The sequence below is a fragment of the Rattus rattus genome, chromosome 6, assembly GCF_011064425.1.
Source record: "Rattus rattus isolate New Zealand chromosome 6, Rrattus_CSIRO_v1, whole genome shotgun sequence".
NCBI lineage: Eukaryota > Metazoa > Chordata > Mammalia > Rodentia > Muridae > Rattus > Rattus rattus.
The window spans coordinates 52,445,686-52,473,490 of record NC_046159.1 but is presented as its reverse complement, the minus strand read 5'-3'; the positions used below and the strand labels follow the sequence as shown (position 1 = coordinate 52,473,490).

Genomic DNA, 27,805 nt, shown 5'->3' with positions numbered 1-27,805 from the left:
TTTTAGTAGAGTAAGAGTGTGTACATTGAGACAATTAGAGGGGTCACATAAATCCCAGTTGCACATAATGGTGTCATACTGGAATCTAATGGGATCCCTGTTAACATAGGGATATTGGTAGCATCATGTGAGGTAAACCTTCACATGCCAAGTATGAGGTACATGATATCAGGTAGTCCCCAGTGAATTTTATACCTAGTAAAGGCTGGCAGAACTCAAGGGACAGGAAGTCCCACGAAGTTGAGGGATCCTGGGACAACAAGGCAGGAGTGGACATGATATGCTTGGAAAATCCTTTGAGGATTTGTAATCAGTAAGGGGAATGTGAAGTTCCATGCCTCACATGGCGTCACAGGTTAGATTACCATGAAAGTCCCCCGTGGTCATATTGTGTAGCTGGATACACGGGTCGATGGAGGAGACATTGGTGGTAAAGCAGACAATTTCCTCCATGGGTCAGGTGCCTTCTAATTGTCGTATAGTAGTGACTAAGTCCATGAAGAGCAAACCCAAACTCACATTGGAAGAGAAGTAACAGGGTAGACTGGGGAGTTAACTGCCACAGGCAAAAGAATGGAGGGCAGGGGCACCAAAGCCCAGAGTTCATTGGCCCTCCCAGGCTGAAGAAAAATTAATAAACACAATATCTACCATGATCTGGTCTTCTGGCTGCTTCATTGCCCCCTGGGCCATGGCTGGGTGAACATCTCTTGAGGGCACCCATATTGGCACAGTTGCATCCTGGGGGAAACACAAGCATAACCTTGCCCCCTTGTCAGAAGCATAGCAGGAGGCTGCCACTGAGAGAATATTGGGTCCCTTCATCTAACCAATGGGAGGGGAGTGTCCCTCAGCAGAAATGCCCAATGTTTGTACGCAGGACTCAGCCCCTTTTCTCATTGAAAGAGAGAAAGTTCACATAGAACAGGATCTCCACCAAGGCTAGGTGTGGATCTCTTTTGGATTCTGGGGAGATGACCCAAGCAAATGGTCCCTTCATGAGGATAGGAAGGCGCTGAACTGCTGAGATGAGGAAGCAGATCCATTGGCATTCTTGAGTGCCCAAAGCACTGCCATTACCAGTATTGCTGATTTCATGGCCTTAATAGCATGAGAGGCCTTTTCACCTGCCATGGACACCGGGTATATGAAGGTCAAGCAAGTATTCACCACATGTGCATACCTACAATTACCAAGGCTGTGATGGGTAACATCCATTTGCCAGATTGCATTGGAAAATAGACCTCTAGGGTTAACTTCTGACCTGCCAAGGGGCCCCAATGGTGCAAGATGTGCACGTATCTGCACAGGACATTGCAAGATGTTCACTTTGTGACATAGGCAATTTGGGCAAGAGCTTGTTCTGGCAATCCCATGTCTACAGCTATAATCAGGGCATCAGTTAGTATGGGCTGTCTCACTGCTAAGTAGTATGAACTAGCACATAGAAACTTGTAAAAATCAAGGAAACTTCTTTCCTTCCTTCCCCTCTCTTTACTTGTGTCATTTTTTTGTTTTGTTTTGTTTTGTTTTGTTTTTTTGGAGCTGAGGACTGAACCCAGGGCCTTGCACTTGCTAGGCAAGCGCTCTACCACTGAGCTAAATCCCCAACTCCTTACTTGTTTGTTTTCTTGATTTTTTTTTTTTTTTTTTTTTTTTTTTTTCGGGGCTGGGGGCCGAACCCAGGGCCTTGCGCTTCCTAGGCAAGGGCTCTACCACTGAGCTAAATCCCCAACCCCTACTTGTTTGTTTATGATACAAAAGCTCAGTGAAAATTGTTGTGTGCAAAGTGTGCGTGATGTGAACATGTGTGTGTGTGTGTGTGTGTGTGTGTGTGTGTGTGTGTGTGTGTGTGTGTGTGTGTGTGTGTACTTCATGGCACTAAGCAGCCCCATGGGTCTATCACAGAAATGTAAAACTAAATAGTAGCACAAACACTACACACTGTCATCATCCGATTCATCTTCTTTTTTCAAAGTTTCCTCAGCGCATTTCTCTGCTTTCCTCCCTAAGATCCCTCAGAACAATTCAGGTCTTCCTTTCACCAACCCAGCTGAGCTCTAGTTCAAGAGCTTTATCCTTAGTTCATTATGTATATATGAATTATTCTTGCAACCCCTTTAACTTTTAATTATTTCTTTCATCTGAAGCTCTTCGGTGTCTGTCTTTGTAGCTTGCACTAATTTCCCAATGCCACAGTCCCAGTAACCATAGGAACCACCTGATGGGTCAGTCATACAGAGCTGTGGATGATCTTTCACCCTGTAGAACCCCAAAATGAGACTGCAGGCAAAAGGTCTAAGAGCACTGTAGCTCGTACGAGCATGTATGCACACAGCTGCCCTGCAAGATGTTTTAGGGGAATGTTACAGCCAACATCAGATCTGCAGTTGGAAGCTTCTTCTCCTGTTATGTCTGCTAATGAGTGAGCGTCTGCCAGTGAACCTGTGAATTCCATTTCAGTGTGTTGATCAATGTGTAAAAGGAAAAATAAGTGGTTCCAGTTAAAAGCTGCTCTTTCGGAGGACCCACACTCATACTGTGGCACATATGCATGCACTCATGCATGTCTGTACACACACACACACACACACACACACACACTAAATAAATGTAAAAATAGTACCTTCAAATTTTATCTGTTCTTGAGTTTGACACAAGATTGCCAAGTGAGAGTCCTCTAATGTTTATTTTCCACTTACTATAGTGCTTTGAGACTAATCAGTAATTTACTTAAAATGTTTATGATTTGTTGTTGTGTGTGCGGTGAGTATGAATGGTATGCGTGATACATATGTGAACATGTGTGAGAAGGATGTTCATGCCATGTGCTCTCCTGAGGAGGCCAGAGGAGGCACTGAGTATCCTGTCCTGTCAGGCACTCTCTGCCTTATTCACTTGAGTAAGGGTCTCTCACTGAACCGGAGTTGTCATTTTTTTGGCCAGAGTCCCGGCCAGTAAGCTCCTGGGATTCTGTGTCTGCTCCGCAGTGCTGAGCTTACAGACACTCTCAGCCATGCCTGGCTTTCTTATGATTGCTGGGGTTTCAGACTCACACTTGCACAGCAAGAGCTCTCTTCCACTGACTAAGCCATCTCACCAGCTTACTTTGTACTGTTGAGTAATGCTCTTTTGCAAGTAGGCAGTGCAATATGTCCTTCCTTTCATTAGTTGGTAGATAGTTGGGCATTTCCATTTTTCCTGTTTATATAAACCTTTTAGTAGTAGGGTAAAGGTTTTGGATACACTGTGTTTGTCTTTAGGGAGGCTGTTGTATTTTATAATAGTTTTATAATATTCATTTCAGCCAGACAGTGCATTTGCATCCTAGACAACATTGGTCTTTTTAATTTTAGCCACTGCACTGAATGTGGCTCTTTTTCTCTCTTTCTCTTAAAAACAATGACAAGGTCTTGATTGCTACATAGAACTGGCTAGCATGGCACTCACTACGTAACCCAGGCTGCCTTTAAACTTGTAGCAATCCCGTGACTTTGTTTTTCGAGTGCTGGGATTATAGGCATGCACTGGTATTTTATTGTGGTCTCTACTTGCATTTCTCTAATGTAGGTGCCACTTTCCAACATGGCAGTCATTGACAGTTTTGTAGTCCAACACAGTAGTATATATGCATGACTTGCTGTTGCACTAATGGCTGCTGACTTTCTTCTGAGTCCAGGTCATAAAAGACATAGTTTAACGGTTGCTGAGACAGGGAAAAAGAGTCTTCTCTGGGGATGAGCTCACTAATTGGTAATCTAATACTAAGAATCAGGGCTAAAATCATGTACATATGAAAGCAGTAAAAGGACTCAAAAGGCTGTATTTGTGTGTGTGTGTGTGTGTGTGTGTGTGTGAGAGAGAGAGAGAGAGAGAGAGAGAGAGAGAGAGAGAGAGAGAGAGAGAGAATAATCATCAAAGAAAATGAAACCATGAATTTAAGAGGGAATAAGAAGGAGAAATGTGAGGGGTTGGAGGAAGGAGAGGGAAGGGAATAACAATGTGCATTTTAAACTAGAATTAAAAAGTTTGGTCTAGAAAGATGGCTCATAGATGAAGAGTATTGGCTCCCCACTTCCCCCCTAGAGGATCATGGTTCAATTCCAGCACTGACATGGTGATGACCAATTGTCTGTAATTCTAGTTCCAGGGACTAGGTGTTAACCTTCTTTAGGCCTTCTTAGGCACATACAGGCAGGCAGAACACCCACATATGTAAAAATAGATATAATAATTGAAAAAGGCTGGGGGTGGGTAGAGAGATGGCTCAGTAGTTAGGAGTAGTGGTTGCTCTTCCAGAGGACCTGGCTTTGATTCCCAGCACCTACATGGTGGTTCACAACTATCTAACTCCAGTCCCAGGGGGTCTGACGCCAGGCATGTACATGGTACACAGGCGTACGTGCAGCAAAGCACCCATTCACATATACTTTGTTAAAATTTAAAAATACTGTAGTTTCTATCTTGTTACCTTTTAAAGTCCTCACTCTGAGGAGAATAGTCACCACGAGGACCCGTAAATAGCAACATGGAGAGGTAAGTTCAGTGGGGACTGAGGCCTCCTGCCAATCACTGATTTGTCAGTTATGGAAGTGAGCTAACACTTTGGAAGCAGATTCTTCAGTTATGATCAAATTTTATGGGGCGAGACTGGTCAACCCTGATAGTGTAAGTTATGAGAACCCCTGACTTTGAACTACCTAGCTTAAGTTCTCCCAGATTCTTAACTAACAGAAATGGTATGAGGTAAAAGTTGTTATTTTAAGCTATTGTTTATTCAGTTGTTAAGCTGAAACAAACAAACCAACAGACTGACCGACCAACCATGCAACCAACCAATCAACCAACCAACCAACCAACCAACCAACCAGAGTTCTGGACATGGAGATGGAGTATTTAGTGAGCTGTGGGAGTGTCTTGATGCCAAGCAAAAGTAAAAGGCACAGGGACTCTGAGGAGAGTGCTAATGGACACTTACTGGTAGATCCCAATTGGTGGTTGGAGGCTACCAATGAAACCACCCTGTAAAAGAGTGTGGTAGGGAGAATTCTCAAGATTCCTGCCCTTTTGTGCTCATAGCCTGAATAATTGTTCTCTGCTTTTGAGCGTGAGCAGGACCTGTGTGACAGCCGTCATGGTCATGTTGTGCTGTATTACAGAAACGTCTTTGCAGTTGTAATTAGGTCCCCAATAAACTGACCGAGTTAATCAAAAGGGAGATTATCCTCTGGCTCACGCAAGATTCCTGGAGGTTAAAGAGTCTATGAGTCACTTAGTTCCACATCATACCTGCTACCTGAGATGTAGTAGGCCCTTAATATATGCAGAGGTTAGAAGGTATCGTCTAGGAAATGTAAAGACAAGTCCACTCCAAGAAACTTGCTAAACAGTTAAGCACATGTTCACCCAAGAGCACACGTTGCCTTCAGAGTGAGCAAGATGAACAATTACGTATCAGAGCAAGTAATTCTTTTTACCCCATTTTATTTTTAACTGACACAGTGATTATATAAATGTATTGGGGTAGTGGGTGAAAATTCAATACATTCATACAATGTAAAATGGCTAAGTCAGCAATTACCATGTCTGGTTCCTTAAATATCACTTCTTTGTGGGTAATCTTTGAAATTTTCGATGTTCTTTTAGTTCTCTATAAAATATATAGTGACTAGGTGGGTGGAACTATAGATGCAGCCTTTGTGGCGGAATGCTGCTCTTGCGTGTTCAAGGCCCTGGAAAGAAAAACCAAATTATTATCCAGGTATAATGGCTCACATCTGTAATCCCAACATTTAGGGGGCAGAGGCAGGAGAATTGCTATGAGTTTGAGGCCACCAGCGCTACACAGTGACTTCTAGCCTATCATGGGCTACAGTGAGATCTCATTCCCCACAAAACTCAAATACAAACTGAAACACACACACACACACACACACACAGAACACTCTCTCTTTTCCTCACACTCTCCCACTCTCTCACACTCACTCTGCACACACCTCATATGTACCTCACTCTCTCTCTACTCTTGCTCTCTCACCTTTTTCTTGCCCAAGTCTTTTATTGTTACTCCAAAAGAAGGTAGAAAAAGAAGACATTGTTTAATCATTGCCAAATCAAATGCAAAAGAATAACCACATCCCACAAAGAATCAGGATTACAATTGTTCCTCAAAGTTTCAAGCTTCCCCTATTCCCAGGCCTGTGGCCAAAATAATAATTGCAAACATCATTATTTATTATTTATTACTATTAAATATTATTTATTAAGAATTAAGCCATCTGGAGTCAGTTTAGACGACCCCAGTCTTGTTGGCAGCATCTAGAGCATCATAACCAAGAGCCGAGCAAACATACGCCTTCTTCTCTCCTAGGCCGTATCAGGGTATTGACTTTGGCCACATCAATGTCATAGTTTCTTCACGGCCTGATTGATCTGGTGCTTGACATCCACAATGAACACAAGCGTGTTGTTGTCCTCTGTTTTCCTCATGGCTGACTTGGTGGTCAGGGGGAATTTGATGATGGCATAGCGGTCAAGCTTGTTTCTCCTGAATACACTCTTTCTAGGATATTTTGTCTGCCTCCGGAGCCGCAGGGTCTTGGGCTGCCGGAAGGTGGGTGTCGTTCCGATCTTCTTTTGTGGCTGTGGACGCCTCTCGGCACTGCCTTCTTAGCTTTCAAGGCCTTCGCTTTGGCTTCAGCTTTGGGAGGGGCAAGAGCTTCCTTCTTTGCTTTTGGCGCCATCTTGGCGTAAAGGGTTCACTTATCATTGTTTAAACTTTAACTTTTGACTTATTATACTTCAGAGCTCAGAGCTCCGAGGTCAGCTACTTGCATTTTCCTGTCTAATGATAAATGACTTGGGCAAATCTGCCAGGCAGTGGCCAGAAAGAATCAAGTTAACCCTTAACTCAGCAGTTCCGCTAGCCTTCTGCTTCTGCACATTGCACACAACGACTCTCCTCAGAGTCCCGCTGTTTTGACTTAGTTTTACTAATATATAATTTTATGCATTCTATATTTACTTATCCAGGAACCACGTTCAAATTTTATGCAAAACTATTTCCTAACTTCAGTGGTTTTTTTTTTTTCTTTTCTCGGGGTCCCAATGTTGGCTTGGTTTCATTTTCTTTCTTTCTTTCTTTCTTTCTTTCTTTCTTTCTTTTTTTTTTTCTTTCTCTTTTTTTTTTTTTAAAGATTTTATTGTATATGAGTATACTGTAGCTGCCTTCAGACACACCAGAAGAGGGCATCAGATCTCATTACAGATGGTTGTGAGCCACCATGTGGTTGCTGGGATTTGAACTCAGGACCTCTGGAAGAGCAGTCAGTGCTCTTAACCACTGAGCCATCTCTCCAGCCCCTGGTTTCATTTTCTAATAATTTCTTCAAACTTTCTTTGCAAGTCAAGCATTAATCTGGAACTATCACTGTGCAGTCATTTCATTGTTTCCAAGATGAGAGCACACAGCCTGCACCTGGGCCATTAGGACTGTGCTGTGCTGTCAATTTTTAATTGTTTTAAGAATCATTACATTAAGGGTTATCTAGTTTCATAGAATTCACCAGAGCAGATAAGGAAATAGAAAAGTCAGATATAATAGAATAATTATGCACACCAAGGCCAACTGAAAAGCAGTCACGAACAAATGAAATCTATACAGCTGTTGTCCAGGGATAAGGAGAAATGGGATTTAAAAAAAAAACAAAAAACAAATTGCTGCTCCGGGTTTCGAAGATGTCTCCATCCAGGCCTACGGCGGGCGGGCAGTGTCTTATTTCTGATGGCGAATCCCCTGGAGGGATATGTCTTCTGCTTCTCAGGGTCCCAGACACCAACCTTTTTTTTTTTTTTTTTTTTTTTTTTTTTTTTTACAAGGAGCTGCAGCAGGCTTCTGAGATGTCTCCATCCCGGCCTGCTGCTGGCAGTCCCTGTCATGGTATGCAGTCTCCAGTACCAATCTAATTGTATTTTGATGGTAGCTACCTCCACCCTTCTTCCCTTCCTAGACTCTAGTGATCACTTTCTTACTTTAAGTAAATTAATTTAAAGAGAAATAAATGTCAGTAGAAATGGAGCATACCACTTTTTTGTAATAAAAACGTATTTTTGTTTAACATTTTTTTTTTCTGGAAATGAATCAACAGCTATTCAAACAGAATTTTCACAAGTAAAGTGATGGAATACGATTTGGATTGTGAATAGGAAACCACAGGGCTGGCCTTCAGACATAGGCAGTGCTGTCGGATCCCAGTCCTTCCCCTAGCCAGCTACGCTTCTGTGGGTTCTTCCCGGGCTTTTCGGATCCTAGCTGGGATGCCTGTGCTAGGTCCATACCTAACGCAACGCGCACCGGTTGCGGAAGGGCGGGACACGGGAGATGCTCTGGGCCCCAGGGTCGCTGGGCTCTACAGCACCAAGCGATGCACGTGCTGTTGTTGTGGTGTGACATCACGAGTTCTGCCCCGGAAGTAGTTGCTTCATATCCCTCCCCCAATATGGCGGCGCCCAGTTCTTTAGGTCAGCACCTGCTTCTGCTCAGCGTGTAATTCTAGCCTTGGCGAGATTGGTCAGACCATGGACGCGCCGGGCTTCACGGCCACACTGGTGGTGAGTGCGGGGTAGGGGTGAGCTGCTGGGTGCAGGCTGCATGGGAGCTGTGGCGGTTTCTCTGTACTGTTGCTTTCTTCCGGGTTTACGCACCGGTCTGTCCTCAGGTCACTGGCAGCTAGGTCTAGGACCAAGCTGAGGGGCGTCCAGGGAATCTGTTCTCAAGGTCAGGTGGGTCCGGCCAGGCCTTTATAGGAAGGAATAGGAGGAATGCTTAACACATTGTTATTTACTAAAGGTAAAACAGCTTCCCTTACACATCACATTCATCTGAACTTGGGAATTAAAAAAAAAAAAGTAAATACACACTATTAAGGCAAACACTTATGACCCTTCCGTCCAAGACACTATCTTGTCTTTTTGCAGTTTCTATATATTTAGTTTGTAGTAATCTGCTTATTTTGCTCCAAGTTTAGGCTTTGAAGACATTCTGAGCATAAGTAGTGGTGTTGTGGAGTCAATAGTTTATTGGTTAATTCTGTCGAATTTTGAGAACCAGTGCTTGTTGAGGGGCCTGTAACAGCAGGTCTAGCAGGGGAAATAGATTCAGCAGATGTAAGAGAGATTGGTTAACTTTGATTTCATTCTGGAGGAGTGAACCGAAGCAGACAAGAAATGCCTTCATTTTTAAAATGCCCTTGCAAAGAGCCAATAGAAGCCCAGAGGCATTTGTTCACAGAACCAGCTACTGTTCTGATGAAAGGGTTGGAGATAGTGTTGAACAAGAGTCAGGTGTTGGAGACAGTACAGAAGCGAGTGCTTGGGTAAATGACAGGTGGAGTAGGTTCGGGGCATTATGGGAAGAGGTGATAACTGGTTATGGGCCAGGCCTTCTAAATATATGAGATTCATTTGGGTTTTGGGTGATGGCTCAGTAGTTAGAGCACTTGTAGTGCAAGTATGAGGACCTTAGGTTAGTTCCCAGAACTCTCGGAATTATTATGGTTGTTGAGTGCTTTTGTGTGTTGATGCTAGGAATGTATTGGTAAACAAAGTACAGATTTTATAATCTAGAGGGATAGATGTGAACAAATATGGTCTGATGTATCCAACTGTACCATTAACAGTTTGGCCAATGGTGTGGCTGAGTTGCTTAGCATGTGTTCGGTCATGGATTCAGTCCTCACCACTGCACCAAAAGTAACATTTGTCTGGAAACAAGAGGATCTAAACTCAAAGTGAAGCATGAGGGGCAGGACAGTTCTGTAGGGCTTGCTTGAAAGGAGGAAAGCCAGATCGTGGGAGTGGGAAGGCAGGGCCAGACTTTGCTCTAAATCCTCAGGGGAGCTGGAGGGTTGGAAGATGGATAGAGCGGAGACTGCAAGATGAAGTTGGTCCATAACCCAATGAGCCTAGACCGCAAGATGGAGCTGGTCCTTTACCCAGTGAGCCTGTCTTTAGTATAGGGGGACTGGAATCCTGCAGGGAGAATGAACAGCCAGTGAGGGAGGAGAGCAGGATGATAGGAAACAGGGCCAGCAGTTGTGAGGTGAGGAAGATAGCTAGCTGTCAGATCACTGGTGTCAGATCACAGATTCACTCCAGAAGCCATGCTGGCATCCCGGCTGGCTTAGTTTTCCTTTGGGCTGGTGGCTTATGGGGTTTTAGGGTTTGTATTGAAAATGGAGCAGTGATTTTTACACTGTTGTCCAGCCAGCATGGGTTGTGTCTACACTTAGCAGGTTTCAGGTCTTGGTTAATTGATTGGTTGTACACAGCTTTCGAGTTTTCTGTCCCCACCCCATTTTGTCTTGTTTTGAATTTACACTTTTTTTTTGGCACAGGCCACCCTAAATCTTGAGCTTGGTCAGTTGCCTGATACCCCCTTTGGCAAATGATCAGGCAAACTTAAAGACAAAGGAATCTGATAGCGTCTCTTATAAAGCAGCTGATGTCATGCATAGAGTACCTGGGAGATTGTATGCATTCCCTAAAGGTTTTGCTTACGTGTTACATATATTGTGTGACTAAACAGATACTCCCATCTCTGTTTTTCATTCTCATAAAGGTGGATGACATCTCAGTTATAGAAGCTTGAGGTGTACACACACAATAACTTGTGATTCCTGTTTTGTTAGATCAGTATCTGGTCATTTTATCATCAGAAGATAAGAACTGTGATGAAGAGGGCTAGAGAATTGATGCCTGCACAGCAGCCCTACATTTAGAGTTCATTGATTAGAGTTTAGCACCAGATAGCCAGTGTTTCTCTGAACTGCAGAAAATTAAAGAGAAAATCACAGTGCAGCTTGTTTTTAAAGAATCGGTGTGGATCACAGTCCTCATCCGGTTTCTGAAATGTGTTCTGAGTAAAGGAAGGCCACGCATTTACTTGCTGAACTGCTTAAAAATCCTTTTAAAAAGTGACAAGAATGCCAGATGGTGGCTCTGTTCCAACATCGCTTTGAGCCTCCCCTAGGATGAATAAAGCCCACCCTGTCTCCACAGAGAGCCATGCATCCTATCTCTTTCTCTTCCTTCTTCCTTTGTGGCTTTAGCTCCCATGACCCTCCCACCCATGGTCCTTGGCTACCTCTTGCAGGTACATGCCACCACACCCGGCCTGGCCATAGTACCATTTGCAGCCCTTTCCTGACAGACACATCTCGGAGCTCTTCGGTGACATCTTTTTAGGTCACAGTCTTTAGCTATTATGTCTTTCAGGCTGATCATGTAATATTACAGTGTTAATACATTTGCCAATTTACTTTGACTTTTACTACTTCACTTGTGTTATTTAATTAAAAAGAGAAAAGGCACTGCTCTGTTTCTCACCAGAGCTTCATTTTCCCAGTTAACTCTTGGACTGGTTCTGTGCTGACAGGCATGTAGAGCAGGTGATCTACCGCACTGTAAGCTTTGCACAAACTGGAAATTGTGCAAACTTGAAGGAAAGATAGAGAGAGTTTGAACTTTGCTCCTAAGTGTGAATAATACCCATTCTTTCCCCTCCTCCTCTCCCTTCCTTTCTTTGCCATGGGACACATACTTTTTAGTTATAAATGTCTGTATTCTAAAGAGATGTATGTTTGTATGGTTCAAATTAAAAAGATAGAAATAGTTAGGGAAGTAGGTACAAGTTACTGTGTGGGACTCTCATCTGTGATTGCATGGTCTGCCCATCTGCCCGCTGTGAATGGTGCCTTTAGACATGGTGTACTAACCTTTCTTTGGCACTGTGTTTGTGTATATATTTTTTCTAAATTTCACTCTCCTTTTACTAAGGCATAATTAGTATTAAAATATTCTGCCTGTATGTCACCATAGTCATGAGGTACAGTTTTTAATGTTCCACTTTTAAAAGAAACACAATTCCTTGGGAACGAGCACCAGTTCCTTTAGAAATAATTTAGTCACTCAATACAAGTTATCAGGGGATGAACAGATAGATGTAATGAACGTAGAAAGTAATATATGAGTCCTTAGATGTGTGCTTCTTAATAGAGATCTAGATGGAAAAGGATTATTAGCTGTCTGAAATTTAAGCCTCAAAAAAAAGCCATTATTGCAGATTTAGTACTCAGTTTTTCAGTAGACAAAATAGAGCATTAGATCCCATTAGGCCACAGGTTAAACTGTTAAGGGAAATAAAAGCACTTAGGACAGCCTATATATTGTATGCCATCTATCTATTTCATTACATAATTAAGTTTGAGATTAGTTCTCCCTGTGCAGTTGAGGCTGGCCTTGAGTTCCAGGTCCCTTTGATGCAGCCTCTTCAGTGCTGGGATTATAGGAATATGCCGGAACATCCGGGTACACTCTGTTTTATTTTTATTTAGTTTCATTTTTATTAAGATTAAAAGACCTAAGATATAATTATATTTCCTACTTTATCTTCTTTTCCCTTCCTATGTTGCTTCCTGCCAACCCTTCCCATGTCCCTCCCCCATCAAATTGATGGCCTCTTTTGACTATTACTGTTCCATACAAATGCATACATATAGCAATACAGCCTGCCGAGTCCCTTTGGTGTGGCTGTGTGTGCATGATTTCAGGACTGATCGCTTTGTATTGAATAACCAATGATGGGACTCATCCCTGGGGGAACTATTTCCCTTCTCTCAGCAGTCACTAGTTGCCTATAGTTTTCTGTCTGTGGTTAGGGCCCCTTGAGTGATCTCCCTTCTGTGTTCTCATGTCTGTTGTTATTGTCATTGCTCAGGTCTCGTTTAGGCAGCCATATTGTTGAGGTATCATGGGTGTAGCTTCCCTACATTTCTAGGAGTCACAATCTCACTGCAGACTTCCCTGTCCTCTGGTTCTTACATTTCCTGCCTCCTCCTCCTCCACTATGTTCCCTGAGCCTTAGGTGCTGGAGTCCTGTTGTAGATGTATCAGTTGGGGCCAGGCTTCCTTTAACGCATCGATTTCTGCATTTGTGGCTTCCAGTAATGATCTCCATTTGGTGTGGGAGAAATTCCTTTGATGAGAGGTGAGAGCTGTACTTACCAGATGGGAATATGAGGATCTGTTTTAGAATGCAGTTATGCTGGCCTAGTAAGTGAGGTAGTAGGGTCTCTTCTAGGATTCATTACCTTGCTAGCCCCAGGTTGTTTTTTCGGTTTCTAGTACCAGGTATGATGTTCTTCCTGTTGAGATATGAGTGCCACTCCTGCACCTTTAGGGCTAGCTTGCTCTGGTAGCCATCGTTAAAATTTGTTGGTGCCACAGCTGGATAGAACTATTGATTGCTTCCTTTCTTTGGCAGCATAGTTCTTTCTGATACTAAGGTTTGGGAAAGGTAGATCATTGGTAGGAGGCTTACAGGTTATGTCCAGTTCTGATCTTCAGAGTCCTGTGTGGGAAATGTGTGGTGTCTTCAGCAATAGAAGTCTTCAACCTCTGAGAGGCAGCCAAGGGAAAGAGCCATGGCCTATATTATTTTGGGGTCACTTGTCTACTCTGACCAATAACTCGAATTAAGGTTTTTCATGCCTGGTACTACATGGGTGGGGAGCATTGTCAGCTCAAGTGACACACCTTCATTTAACACACACACACACACACACACACACTCACAATTCTTATATTACTGTGTGTGATTTTAGGTAAATAAACACTAATAGGATTCCTTGGTGCTTTATCAAATATTGTTGGTGTTATTTGTCCATTCTCTCTCCCCTTCACTCTATATTGATTCCCTCCTCATCCATAAAGCAGACCCCCCCATCTTTCCCATATCCTGCTTTGTATCACCTGAATCCTGCTCTCCTTTCTCCACCCCCCTTCCACGGTCCCTTTTTACTTTCCTGGTTTCTAGAGTTACTCCAGATTATATACTTACTGACAATTTCGAAGTAGAACTGCAGCTTGGAGAAATGTGGCATTTGTCTTTCTGAGTTTGGGACCCTTTACTCATTCTTATTTTTCCTAGTTCCATCCATTTACCTGAAATTTTAATTTTGTTTTTATTTGTATTTTTAAACAGCTGAATAGCATTCCATTGTGTCTATATGTCCATCACATTTGAAAGGTGGAGGAAGAAGGTTCAGGAGCTCAGGGTCGTCTTGGTTGTGTCACAAGTTCAAGTCTAATTTGGTCTACATGAAACCTTGTCTAAAAAGAGAGAAGGGAAGGGAGGGGGAGAGAGAGACATGAAGCTCTCTGGCCAGCCAGCACAACTGAGTTCATAAGCTTCAGGTTTAGTGAGATCCTCTCCCAAGAATAAAGGTGGAAAGCAATCAAGGAAAGAGGCCTGATGCCTACCTCTGGTCTCCACACACACAGGAACAGTACAGACACCACACAGAACAAAGCAACCAAACTCAAGAAGAACAGAGTAACCATGTCTGCTCGACTATGCCTATGGAACCTTGGAAAGATACAACACGAAACTAATAAAGGAGCTACTTGAATACTTAATGATACTTTGAACTTTTACCTTCCTTTTTCTTTTTTTTAAAAATGGCTTTAAAGAGCTGTTGAATTACAAGAGTAAATTAAGAGTGAGCTTTAATTTTGTTTAAAGAATTAGTTCATTAAAATTCATCTAAAAGGTTAAAAAACTGTTGCAAATTAGTAGAACTGATAAGCATATTATTTTCTTATAAAGATGCAAGTCCTTTGAGTGTTGCAAAAGCAGTCATGGACTGAAAGATGTGAGACGATTGTTTAAAGACTTCCTCTGCACTGGGGACACAGCTCAGTAGTGGAGTGCTTGCCTAGCACGGGGAGCTTGCCACAGCTCTGATCAGCCTGGGAGAAAGAGAAGAGAAGAGGACTTTCCCCTCTTCCTACATGGCTGAGAGCTCACTTTTCTCTTTTCTCTTCCCCACCTTTTGCACAGGCTGGAGGGGTAGCAGGTGCCTTTGTGGACTTGATATTATTTCCTTTGGATACTATTAAGACAAGGCTGCAGAGTCCCCAGGGATTTAACCAGGCTGGCGGCTTTCGTGGAATATATGCTGGTGTCCCTTCTGCAGCTGTTGGATCCTTTCCTAATGGTAAGGCTGTTGATAGCCACCCTGCTCATAAGCCAAGATAATGTTTTCAGAACAGTATAAGATGAGTATTGTAGTTTTACACATAAAATTCATTAAGTCTTACAACTTGGTTTGTGAATTGAATTTATTTTTTGTTCTCTGATTATATTTAAACAGAGTGTTTAATGCAGAGTGTTGTATATTCCATTTCAGGACCCAGAATGTTTATGCAAAAAAAGAACATAAAAGATAATCTTTTGAAAATGTTTTTGCTATAACAGCCCCCAGTTAGAAGCTTTAAAACATTGCCTTTTCCTCATGATCCCTTAGCGCAATAGTTCTCAGCCTTGCAGCACACCTGACTCCCTGGGCAGCTTTATAAAGGAGGGTTGCAAGCATCCCAGGGGACCCAGTGTGAAGCCGATTGGTGGTCACTGCTTTGGGATATGAGCAGGTGAGGCAGAGGCATTGCTCATCTTACGTCTTAAATGAGGCAGGTGCTTTGCTCTTTTCTCCTGGGTACTTTGCAACCAATACCTGTTGTTTGGGCTTTAAAGTCATGTCTTGATTTTGATAATTGGGGTGATTTATTTCTATTTAATTTACTTCAGACTATATCTTATTTCCAGTTACTTGCCTGATTTTAATTGTTTACCAGTGGATGCTTTATTTTTCTTTTGGATTGACTCCAGGACCTTGCACATGCAGAGCAGGCAGTGTTCTCCTGAGCGGTACCCACCTCCCATCTCTCAGTCTCTGATGGATACCTCTAATGCTCAAAAGTAAACTAAGTCAACTAGCAAAAGTGTCACACAGCATGCATCCAAAGAATCCTGGTTCTAGCTTCTTAAATGCTGGGGTTCATTGTCTCTTTTTCCAGATAATGAATGAGAATGTTAACTGGATGTGTAAGTGCCGAGTTTTTGACCAAGGTCTTCCCATAAAGAAAACTTTGTAGTGCAAAGAGAAAATGGTCTTCCACCCACTTGTCAAGTCACTTTCTTCCTTAGCTCTTAGGAGCCACTCTTGGGGTTACCCTTGACTCTCTGTCATAATTCTTTGAATATTGGCTAATGAGCTGTTGTTGAACCTGGCTCTGTATAATGCACATTTCTAAGTATGGACAAAGGTATAGGGTTATCCCAGATAGAATGGGCTGATCAACAAGTTGCTTAATGCCCCGGTGGCCCACCTGAGGAGATGTGGTTTAATCAGTCTCAGCTTTGTCCAGGACACTGATGCTTTAGAAAGAACCTCAGGGTGATCTCCGCTATGGACTCGAGTTTGGGGATCTTTGAGCAGGAGAACTGCAAAAGCAGAGTCTGTTCTGTGCTCATAGCTTTTTGTCACCAGTTCTTATGGCTTTTGTGATTCTTGAGCGCTCTCTCTCTCTCTCTCTCTCTCTCTCTCTCTCTCTCTCTCTCTCTCTCATTTACTGCAGCAAGGATTCAGGCAGGTGTGACCTCGCTGGTGGTGTATGTGGGACATTGCTGCTGTTATGCTCATGGGACTGCTTTACATCCTCCAGAATATGACTTGAGTTTACCACACACACACATATATACACACACCCCAGCATGTACACATGTGTTTGTGTACCTGTCTGTTTCTGGGAAGGTTATATTCAAACTTCTTGCCTTTTATACTATAAAGCTCAGGAGAAGTCAAAGCATGCACAGCCCTTTTGAAATGGAGTTTCCTATAAGTTTTGCATGAGTCAAACTTCCCTTCGTAGAAACATTGTTCTTTTGTTGTTGAAAGCTCTGTCTAGTCTGAGTGCAGAACCCACCGTAACTGTTGATGGCTGTGGGCTTTTTTGAGAACAGAATCAGCACAGGTGAAGGATTGAGAGGGAGAGGGGATCCTTTTAAAGAGATCAGTTCCCTTTCGAAAAGAGCGTCCTAGAAGAAGCACCAGTCTGCGGTTTTGTTCATGAGGGGTGTGGGTCTGGGCTAGCCCATCTCCTCGTCTCTGCTCTGCTCAGAGCTTCTCTTAGAGCCGCACTGTGCCATCGTTTCCAACTAGTAGAGCCTTTTCGGATGCTGCCTGTTTGGCAGGGGCCAGAACTTATGTTTCTACATCACAAAAGTAACTATAAATGATAAGCTTGAGGCAGGTGATGATGGAATCTAGGAGCCTTTACCTTCCTCCTTCGTCCTGGGGTGGGACAGGGCCTAGGGAGTGTCTGCATCTGCAGAACACGAAGCTGAGTGCAGTTGAGCCCTTACAGCTGGAAGGTAGTGAGTGGGCTGAAGTGGGGGAAGCCATGTGAGGAACCACAGGGGAATAGAGTGGCTACTCATAGCCTTTGTGTTTGTAATTACCTGTGCGAGCAGCTGGTGGGCCCTTTACACACTGGGTGACTTTGGGAAATGGTTTTCTTACTGCTGGGTTGTTTTCCTGAGTGTTTAGTGGTTTAGTGCTCTCATGTCCTTCAGAAGATGAACTTGTTGTCCCTTTATCCTCTGTGCCTTGTCTCTTATGGAAGAGGTTAAAAAACAAAACAAAAAAAACCCCAAACTCTTGATTGATAGTGTACTGGATAGTTTATTGTGTCAACTTGACACAACCTGGAGTTATCATAGAGAAAGGATCTCAGTTGAGGAAATGCCTCCATGAGACGCAGCTGTAAGGCATTTTCTCAGCTACTGACAAAGGGGAGAGGACCCAGCCCATTGTGGGAGGTGCTGTTCCTGGGCTGGTAGTCTTGGGTTTTATAAGAGCAAACTGAGCAAGCCAGAGGAAGCAAGTCAGTAAGTAACACCCCTCCATGGCCTCTGCATCAGCTCCTGCTTCCTGACCTGCTTGAGTTCCAGTCCTGACTTCCTTTGGTGAGGAACAGCAATGTGGAACTATAAGCTGAATAAACCCTTTCCTCCCCAACTTGCTTCTTGGTCATGGTGTTTGTGCAGGAGTAGAAACCCTGACTAAGACAGTATACAGAAAGTTTTACAGCCTTGTGTACAGTTCTGATAACTTTAGAGCAACAAAGATAGTTTTCTATTGACCCCACCCCCACCCCCCTCCCCTGAAAGATAGGGTCTCACTATGGAACCTTGGCTAGCCTGTAACTTGCTATGTAGACCAGATTGGCTTCAAACTCACAGAGATCAGCCTGCCCTGCCTCCAGTGTGCTGGGATTAAAGGTGTGTGCTGCCAAGCCTGGCACTGACTTCCATTTTTGATGACATAGTCAATGTTCGTTAAGATGCAGTAGTGAAAAGCAGCGTGGTTACTTTGCATAGCCAGCAGTAAGCACTGTAGAGCTTACTCCTAAGGTGTGGTCTTAACCTACTTATAACTCAGTGCATCGCTAGGTTTTATGACTCTGTGAAGCCCACAGTCTGTTCTCAGACGTCTGCTAGGAAACTGTAAGTCCCTCATCAGGGAACTGTGGCAGCGCCAGGCTACCTGTTAAGTGCACTTTGGATAGGATCAGGAATTAGGAAAAAGGCACGCACTTACCATTTCTTATCTCATAATTTAATGGTTATGGTCCCAGCTTTTGAGAGACGTTCCTTATTAGGTGAGATGTTTAGTTATCCTGACAAAGACTTTTACGTTTCAGCTGCTGCATTTTTTCTCACCTATGAATATGTGAAATCTTTGCTGCACACCGACTCAACTTCACACTTCAGACCCATGAAGCACATGCTGGCCGCCTCTGCAGGAGAAGTGGTGAGCAGTGGGCTACATGTGTACAGTGTCTCAGAATGCCAGTTATGCCTGTGTTTGTAGCTAGATAATTGTTTCATTTTTAAAATTTAAATTTCTTTTAGCTGATAGATAACATAGATAAAAATCTAAAAATTGTATGTTTCTTTAAAAGCAATGCTTTAAAACATATATATTGTATAATGTTATTTATGTTATTTTATTTTTGTCTTTTGGTTCAAATTCAGAGGTTTTTTTTTTTTTTTTTTTTTTTTAACTTGAGTTTTTTTTTTTTACATTTTCGAGTGTTTTTCCCTTTCCTGGTTTCCGGGCCAACATCCCCTAACCCTCCCCTCCCCTTCTTTATGGCTGTTCCCTTCCCCATCCTCCCCCCATTGCCGCCCTCCCCCCAACAATCACGTTCACTGGGGGTTCAGTCTTAGCAGGACCCAGGGCTTCCCCTTCCACTGGTGCTCTTACTAGGATATTCAATGCTACCTATGAGGTCAGAGTCCAGGGTCAGTCCATGTATAGTCTTTGGGTAGTGGCTTAGTCCCTGGAAGCTCTGCTTGCTTGGCATTGTTGTTCATAAGGTGTCTCGAGCCCCTTCAAGCTCTTCCAGTTCTTTCTCCGATTCCTTCAACGGGGGTCCTGTTCTCAGTTCAGTGGTTTGCTGCTGGCATTCACCAATGTATTTGCTGTATTCTGGCTGTGTCTCTCAGGAGAGATCTACATCTGGCTCCTGTTGGCCTGCACTTCTTTGCTTCATCCATCTTGTCTAATTGGATGGCTGTATATGTATGGGCCACATGTGGGGCAGGCTCTGAATGGGTGTTCCTTCTGTGTCTGTTTTAATCTTTGCCTCTCTATTCCCTGCCAAGGGTATTCTTGTTCCCCTTTTAAAGAAGGAGTGAAGCATTCACATTTTGATCATCCGTCTTGAGTTTCATGTGTTCTAGGCATCTAGGGTAATTCAAGCATTTGGGCTAATAGCCACTTATCAATGAGTGCATACCATGTGTGTATTTCTGTGATTGGGTTACCTCACTCAGGATGATATTTTCCAGTTCCAACCATTTGCCTATGAATTTCATTAAGGCATTGTTTTTGATAGCTGAGTAATATTCCATTGTGTAGATGTACCACATTTTCTGTATCCATTCCTCTGTTGAAGGGCATCTGGGTTCTTTCCAGCTTCTGGTTATTGTAAATAAGGCTGCTATGAACACAGTGGAGCATGTGTCTTTGTTATTTGTTGCAGCATCTTTTGGGTATATGCCCAAGAGAGGTATAGCTGGATCCTCAGGCAGTTCAATGTCCAATTTTCTGAGGAACCTCCAGACTGATTTCCAGAATGGTTGTACCAGTCTGCAATCCCACCAACAATGGAGGAGTGTTCCTCTTTCTCCGCATCCTCGCCAGCATCTGCTGTCACCTGAGTTTTTGATCTTAGCCGTTTCTCACTGGTGTGAGGTGAAATCTCAGGGTTGTTTTGATTTGCATTTCCTTATGACTAAAGATGTTGAACATTTCTTTAGGTGTTTCTCAGCCATTCGGCATTCCTCAGCTGTGAATTCTTTGTTTAGCTCTGAACCCCATTTTTTAATAGGGTTATTTGTCTCCCCTGGGTCCAGCTTCTTGAGTTCTTTGTATATTTTGGATATAAGGCCTCTATCTGTTGTAGGATTGGTAAAGATCTTTTCCCAATCTGTTGGTTGCCGCTTTTGTCCTAACCACAGTGTCCTTTGCCTTACAGAAGCTTTGCAGTTTTATGAGATCCCATTTGTCGATTCTTGATCTTAGAGCATAAGCCATTGGTGTTTTGTTCAGGAAATTTTTCCAGTGCCCATGTGTTCCAGATGCTTCCCTAGTTTTTCTTCTATTAGTTTGAGGTGTCTGGTTTGATGTGGAGGTCCTTGATCCACTTGGACTTAAGCTTTGTACAGGGTGATAAGCATGGATCGATCTGCATTCTTCTACATGTTGACCTCCAGTTGAACCAGCACCATTTGCTGAAAATGCTATCTTTTTTCCATTGGATGGTTTTGGCCCTTTGTCAAAAAATCAAGTGCCCATAGGTGTGTGGGTTCATTTCTGGGTCTTCAGTTCTGTTCCATTGGTCTATCTGTCTGTCTCTGTACCAATACCATGCAGTTTTTATCACTATTGCTCTGTAATACTGCTTGAGTTCAGGGATAGTGATTCCCCCTGAAGTCCTTTTATTGTTGAGGATAGTTTTAGCTATCCTGGGTTTTTTGTTATTCCAGATGAATTTGCAAATTGTTCTGTCTAACTCTTTGAAGAAATGGATTAGTATTTTGACTGGGGATTGCATTGAATCTGTAAAATTTGGTAAAATTTTGGTAAATTTTGGTAAAATGGCCATTTTTACTATATTAATCCTGCCAATCCATGAGCATGGGAGATCTTTCCATCTTCTGAGGGTCTTCTTCAATTTCTTTCTTCAGAGTCTTGAAGTTCTTATTGTACAGATCTTTTACTTGCTTGGTTAAAGTCACACCCAGGTACTTTATATTATTTGGGTCTATTATGAAGGTGTCATTTCCCTAATTTCTTTCTCGCTTGTTTCTCTTTTGTGTAGAGGAAGGCTACTGATTTATTTGAGTTAATTTTATACCCAGCCACTTTGCTGAAGTTGTTTATCAGCTTTAGTAGTGCTCTGGTGGAACTTTTGGGATCACTAAAATATACTGTCATATCATCTGCAAATAGTGATATTTTGACTTCTTCTTTTCCGATCTGTATTCCCTTGATCTCCTTTTGTTGTCTGATTGCTCTGGCTAGAACTTCAAGAACTATATTGAATCAGTAGGGAGAGAGTGGGCAGCCTTGTCTAGTCCCTGATTTTAGTGGGGTTGCTTCAAGTTTCTCTCCATTTAGTTTAATGTTAGCAACTGGTTTGCTGTATATGGCTTTTACTATGTTTAGGTATGGGCCTTGAATTCCTATTCTTTCCAGGACTTTTATCATGAAGGGGTGTTGAATTTTGTCAAATGCTTTCTCAGCATCTAATGAAATGATCATGTGGTTTTGTTCTTTCAGTTTGTTTATATAATGGATCACGTTGGTGGTTTTCCTCAGATATTAAACCATCCCTGCATGCCTGGGATGAAGCCTACTTGATCATGGTGGATGATTGTTTTGATGTGCTCTTGGATTCGGGTTTGCCAGAATTTTATTGAGTATTTTTATGCCGATATTCATAAGGGAAATTGGTCTGAAGTTCTCTTTCTTTGTTGGGTCTTTGTGTGGTTTAGGTATAAGAGTAATTGTGGCTTCATAGAAGGAATTCGGTAGTGCTCCATCTGTTTCAATTTTGTGGAATAGTTTGGATAGTATTGGTATGAGGTCTCTATGAAGGTCTGATAGAATTCTGCACTAAACCCATCTGGACCTGGGCTCTTTTTGGTTGGGAGACCTTTAATGACTTTTCTATTTCCTTAGGAGTTATGGTGTTGTTTAACTGGTTTATCTGTTCCTGATTTAACTTCGGTACCTGGTATCTGTCTAGGAAATTGTCCATTTCCTGCAGATTTTCAAGTTTTGTTGAATATAGGCTTTTATAGTAAGATCTGATGATTTTTTGAATTTCCTCTGAATCTGTAGTTATGTCTCCCTTTTCTTTTCTGATTTTGTTAATTTGGACACACTCTCTGTGTCCTCTTGTTAGTCTGGCTAAGGGTTTATCTATCTTGTTGATTTTCTCAAAGAACCAACTTTTAGTTCTGTTGATTCTTTCTATGGTCCTTTTTGTTTCTACTTGGTTGATTTCAGCTCTGAGTTTGATTATTTCCTGCCTTCTACTCCTCCTGGGTGTATTTGCTTCTTTTTGTTCTAGAGCTTTTAGGTGTGCTGTCAAGCTGGTGACATATACTCTTTCCTGTTTCTTTCTGCAGGCACTCAGCGCTATGAGTTTTCCTCTTAGCACAGCTTTCATTGTGTCCCATAAGTTTGGGTATGTTGTACCTTCATTTTCATTAAATTCTAAAAAGTCTTTAATTTCTTTCTTTATTTCTTCCTTGACCAAGTTATTGTTGAGTAGAGCATTGTTCAACTTCCACATATATGTGGGCTTTCTTCCCTTATTGTTATTGAAGACCAGCTTTAGGCCATGGTGGTCTGATAGCACGCATGGGATTATTTCTATCTTTCTGTACCTGTTGAGGCCCGTTTTTTTGACCAATTATATGGTCAATTTTGGAGAAAGTACCATGAGGAGCTGAGAAGAAGGTATATCCTTTTGCATTAGGGTAGAACGTTCTATAAATATCCGTTAAGTCCATTTGGCTCATGACTTCTCTTAGTCTGTCTACGTCGCTGTTTAATTTCTGTTTCCATGATCTGTCCATTGATGAGAGTGGGGTGTTGAAATCTCCTACTATTATTGTGTGAGGTGCAATGTGTGTTTTGAGCTTTAGTAGGGTTTCTTTTATGTATGTAGGTGCCCTTGTATTTGGAGCATAGATATTTAGGATTGAGAGTTCATCTTGGTGGATTTTTCCTTTGATGAATATGAAGTGTCCTTCCTTATCTTTTTTTGATGACTTTTAGTTGAAAATTGATTTTATTTGATATTAGAATGGCTACTCCAGCTTGCTTCTTCCGACCATTTGCTTGGAAAGTTGTTTTCCAGCCTTTCACTCTGAGGTAGTGTCTGTCTTTGTCTCTGAGGTGTGTTTCCTGTAGGCCGCAGAATGCAGGGTCCTCATTGCGTATCCAGTTTGTTAATCTATGTCTTTTTATTGGGGAGTTGAGACCATTGATGTTGAGAGATATTAAGGAATAGTGATTATTGCTTCCTGTTATATTCATATTTGGATATGAGGTTATGTTTGTGTACTTTTCTTCTCTTTGTTTTGTTGCCGAGACGATTAGTTTCTTGCTTCTTCTAGGGTGTAGCTTGCCTCCTTATGTTGGGCTTTACCATTTATTATCCTTTGTAGCGCTGGATTTGTAGAAAGATATTGTGTAAATTTGGTTTTGTCATGGAATATCTTGGTTTCTCCATCTATGTTAATTGAGAGTTTTGCAGGATACAATAACCTGGGCTGGCATTTGTGTTCTCTTAGGGTCTGTATGACATCTGTCCAGGATCTTCTGGCTTTCATAGTCTCTGGCGAAAAGTCTGGTGTGATTCTGATAGGTCTGCCTTTATATGGTACTTGACCTTTTTCCCTTACTGCTTTTAATATTCTTTCTTTATTTTGTGCATTTGGTGTTTTGACTATTATGTGATGGGAGGAATTTCTTTTCTGGTCCAATCTATTTGGAGTTTGTATGCTTATGGGTATCTCTTTCTTTAGGTTAGGGAAGTTTTCTTCTGTGATTTTGTTGAAGATATTTACTGGTCCTTTGAGCTGGGAGTCTTCACTCTCTTCTATACCTATTATCCTTAGGTTTGATCTTCTCATTGAGTCCTGGATTTCCTGTATGTTTTGGATCAGTAGCTTTTTCTGCTTTACATTATCTTTGACCGTTGTGTCGATGATTTCTATGGAATCTTCTGCTCCTGAGATTCTCTCTTCTATCTCTTGTATTCTGTTGGTAAAGCTTGTATCTACGGCTCCTTGTCTCTTCTTTTGGTTTTCTATATCCAGGGTTGTTTCCATGTGTTCTTTCTTGATTGCTTCTATTTCCATTTTTAATTCCTTCAACTGTTTGATTGTGTTTTCCTGGAATTCTTTCAGGGATTTTTGTGATTCCTCTCTGTAGGCTTCTACTTGTTTATTTATGTTTTCCTGTGTTTCTCTAAGGGAGTTCTTCATGTCTTTCTTGAAGTCCTCCAGCATCATGATCAAATATGATTTTGAAACTAGATCTTGCTTTTCTGGTGTGTTTGGATATTCCGTGTTTGCTTTGGTGGGAGAATTGGGCTCAGATGATGCCATGTAGTCTTGGTTTCTGTTGCTTGGGTTCCTGCGCTTGCCTCTTGCCATCAGATTATCTCTAGTGTTACTTTGTTCTGCTATTTCTGACAGTGGCTAGACTGTCCTATAAGCCTGTGTGTCAGGAGTGCTGTAGACCTGTTTTCCTGTTTTCTTTCAGCTAGTTATGGGAACAGAGTGTTCTGCTTTCGGGCGTGTAGTTTTTCCTATCTACAGGTCTTCAGCTGTTCCTGTGGGCCTGTGTCTTGAGTTCACCAGGCAGGTCGCTTGGAGCAGGAAGGTTTGTCTTACCTGTGGTCCCGAGGCTCAAGTTTGCTCCTGGGGTGTTGCTTATGAGCTCTCCGCGGGGGCAGCAACCAGGAAGCAAATTCAGAGCTTTTTAAATGCTAGACAAACTGTCACTGTATCAGATTCTACTGTGTAATGCTTATATCAGAGTACACATTTTCATCTCCTTAAAATGTATTATTTTATGGTGAATTTTATTAAATACATCAAACCCTTTTTGAGTCAGGGTTTTACTGTGTAACCATATTGGTCTTGAACCTTGATCCTTCTGCCTCAGCCTCCTGAACACAAAAATTGAAAATATGTTCAAGCCACATCAGGCTTTAACAGTTCTTTTTATGTGTTTGCTGCATTTAGGTATGTATGCTGTGTATACAAGTGTGCTGCACTGGGAGAGGATGATGTTGGGTTCCTGCTCTATCACTCCCTGACTTAGTCCCTTGATCTAGGGTCTGTCACTGATCCTGGAAGTAGGCAAGCCCCAGCCATCCTCCTGTCTTCATCCCCAACAGTGCTGGGCTTACAGTGCTTGCTCAGGTCCAGCTTTTTATGTTGATGCTAGATCCTCATGCCCAAGCTGCCTCCCTAGCCTCTACTGGTTCTTGTCTTGTTTTGTTTTTGGTTACTTGTTTGTTTTATTATGAAAATGGTAAAATCCCAGTAAACATGAATTGGTTAAGCATGAGCGTTAAAAGATAGCCGTAGGATGTAAGGAAAGTCCATTGTGTGCTGTTGTCCGAGGCAGCCCTAAGACGTCTTTATACAGATAGAACTGAAAAGATGGTAGCAGGTATTCGTATAAGCTTGGTTGGTGTTGTTTGTGTTGGTGTAGCTGAGTTGGAACTCATTTTCCCAGAACGGCTTCTACAGCACAGTGTTAGGTAGTCACAGAAAATGTAAGGCACAGTGAAGTAGCAGCTGTGGCTATGAACAGGAATTGGGTACAGGAGAAGCCGGTGGGAGACACTGCTCTGTCACTGCCCCGTTGGCCTGCTGTGCCGACCTCTGGCCCATACCGGCTCTGCTCCCATCCTTTCCCTTCAGTGTCAGGTGTGTAGCTCTGTGGTGAGGGCTCCAGATCAAGTGTGTGTTCTGTGACTTGGCATCATGTTAAGAAAATGTTGCCTAATATGAGCTCAAAATAGACTTGCATTTCCTTATACACATTTTATAATCTTAACTCTTATACTTGGGCCTTTGCTACATTGTGAGCTGAGTTTTGTGTATGGTTTGGGCTTGTGGCCTAACTTTATTCTTTTTTAAGTCTATTTTTGTTGTGTGTGTGCATGTGAGTGCTGGTGCCACCATATGAACGTGGAGGCTTCCGAGGATCAAATGTAAGTAGCCGAGCTGTCATGCGATGTGATGGCTATTCTTGGTTGCCAACTTGACACGGCTGGGAAGAACCTTAGTTGAGGAATTGCCTCCTTCAGATTGGCCTGATGCAGGAGGACCCAGCCCACTGCAAGATCCTTAGGAAGTTGGCCTGGGCAGTATTGGAAAGGTAGCTAAATGTGAGCTGGGAGCAAGGCAGTAAAAGTGTTCCTTTATGGCCTCTGTTTCAGTTCCTGCTGCCAGGTTCCTGCCTCAGCTGCTCTTAACGATGGGCTGTCTGTGAGATGAAGAAAGCCCTTTCCTGCCCCCACGTTGGTTTTGTTTAGAATTTTATCACAACAGAAAACAAACTAGAACACACAGCAAGCATAATTACCAGCTGAGCCATCTCACTGGCCCCTAACTTTATTCTTTCGCATGTAAGTATCCAGTTTTCTAACGTCTGTACTGGAAAGACTCTTGCTCTACACTGAGTGGCCTTGGCATTCTTGTCAATACACAGTCGACCATATGCATGAGATTATTTCTGGGTTCTGAGTTCTGGCCCACTGTCACTGTGTGTCCTTGCACGTGCACTACACAGCTTATAGCCTTGTAGTAATTCGGAAATCATTGACAGTTTTCTTTTCCAGCTTTCTCAGTATTGTTTTGACTGCTATAGGACACCTTCTTTTCCTTCCCTTCCCTTCCCTTCCCTTCCCTTCCCTTCCCTTCCCTTCCCTTCCCTTCCCTCCCCTTCCCTTCCTCCCTCCCTTCCTTTTTTTTTTTTTTTTTTTCCTTTTCTGTTTTTTCTTTTTGACATGGAGTCTCACTATGTAGCTCTGGTTAGCCTAGAAGTTGATATACAGTACGTAGACCAGGCTGGCCTCACACTGCTTCCATGTGCTGGGTCTAAAGGCATTCATTCACACATGGCAGATTCCTTCCTTTTATTTGTGTGTGTGCGTGTGTAGGTGTGTGCAGGCATGTGTGGATATGGAAATCAAAAGAGGGCGTTGGAGCCTTCAGAGCTGGCTTGCTATGTGGCTGCTGGGATCTTACCCCTGGTCCTCTTAATTTTATGTCAAACACTCGTAAACACTGAGCCATCTCTCAAGCCCTGGTATGTCTATGCAAACTTCAGAATCAACTTGTACATTTCTGCAAGAAATCAGAAAGGTATTACATTAGATTCTGTAAATTAATTTGGGGAGCTTTGTCATTTTAACAATTTATTAATTTAAAATCAGTCTACATTTAAAAACTCCTTCTAACCTTTCTAGGCTTAAATCAATTCTGATTATGTTTTGACAGTAGACCTCATTCTATACAGTTAATTTTGAGTATTTTAAGGGATGAAAAATGGTTTGTGAAGGTTTCAGTGCCTTTAGTGATGTAAAGATTTTGTTTTTTTATGATAGCTGTTGCCTATTTCATTTATTATTTTTATTTATTCCTGTGTTTATGTGTAGGTGCATGGATGTTTCTGTAAGTGTTGGCAAGTATGGATATATCTGTGGAGACCATAGTTCCACCTTAGGTCTTAGTCCTTGATCTGTCCACCTGTTTTTGAGACAGAGTCTCTCACTGGGACCTGGGGCTTTGCTA

The 27,805-nt window shown here is 42.4% G+C and overlaps 1 protein-coding gene and 2 pseudogenes across 1 annotated transcript in view; 1 reads left to right on the top strand and 2 right to left on the bottom strand.

Moving 5' to 3' along the window:
- Window positions 1-1,937: 1,937 nt before the first annotated feature.
- LOC116904309 lies at window positions 1,938-2,458 on the bottom strand (annotated as a pseudogene).
- Window positions 2,459-6,273: 3,815 nt separating this feature from the next.
- On the bottom strand, window positions 6,274-6,743 carry LOC116902720 (annotated as a pseudogene).
- Window positions 6,744-14,665: 7,922 nt separating this feature from the next.
- Slc25a26 (solute carrier family 25 member 26) overlaps window positions 14,666-27,805 on the top strand; it is a 95,044-nt gene continuing 81,904 nt past the window's right edge. The window contains exons 1-3 of the mRNA XM_032907224.1: window positions 14,666-14,671; window positions 14,900-15,056; window positions 18,604-18,713. Coding sequence (XP_032763115.1) covers window positions 14,666-14,671; window positions 14,900-15,056; window positions 18,604-18,713 — 273 coding nt within the window. The remainder of the gene's footprint in view (window positions 14,672-14,899; window positions 15,057-18,603; window positions 18,714-27,805) is intronic.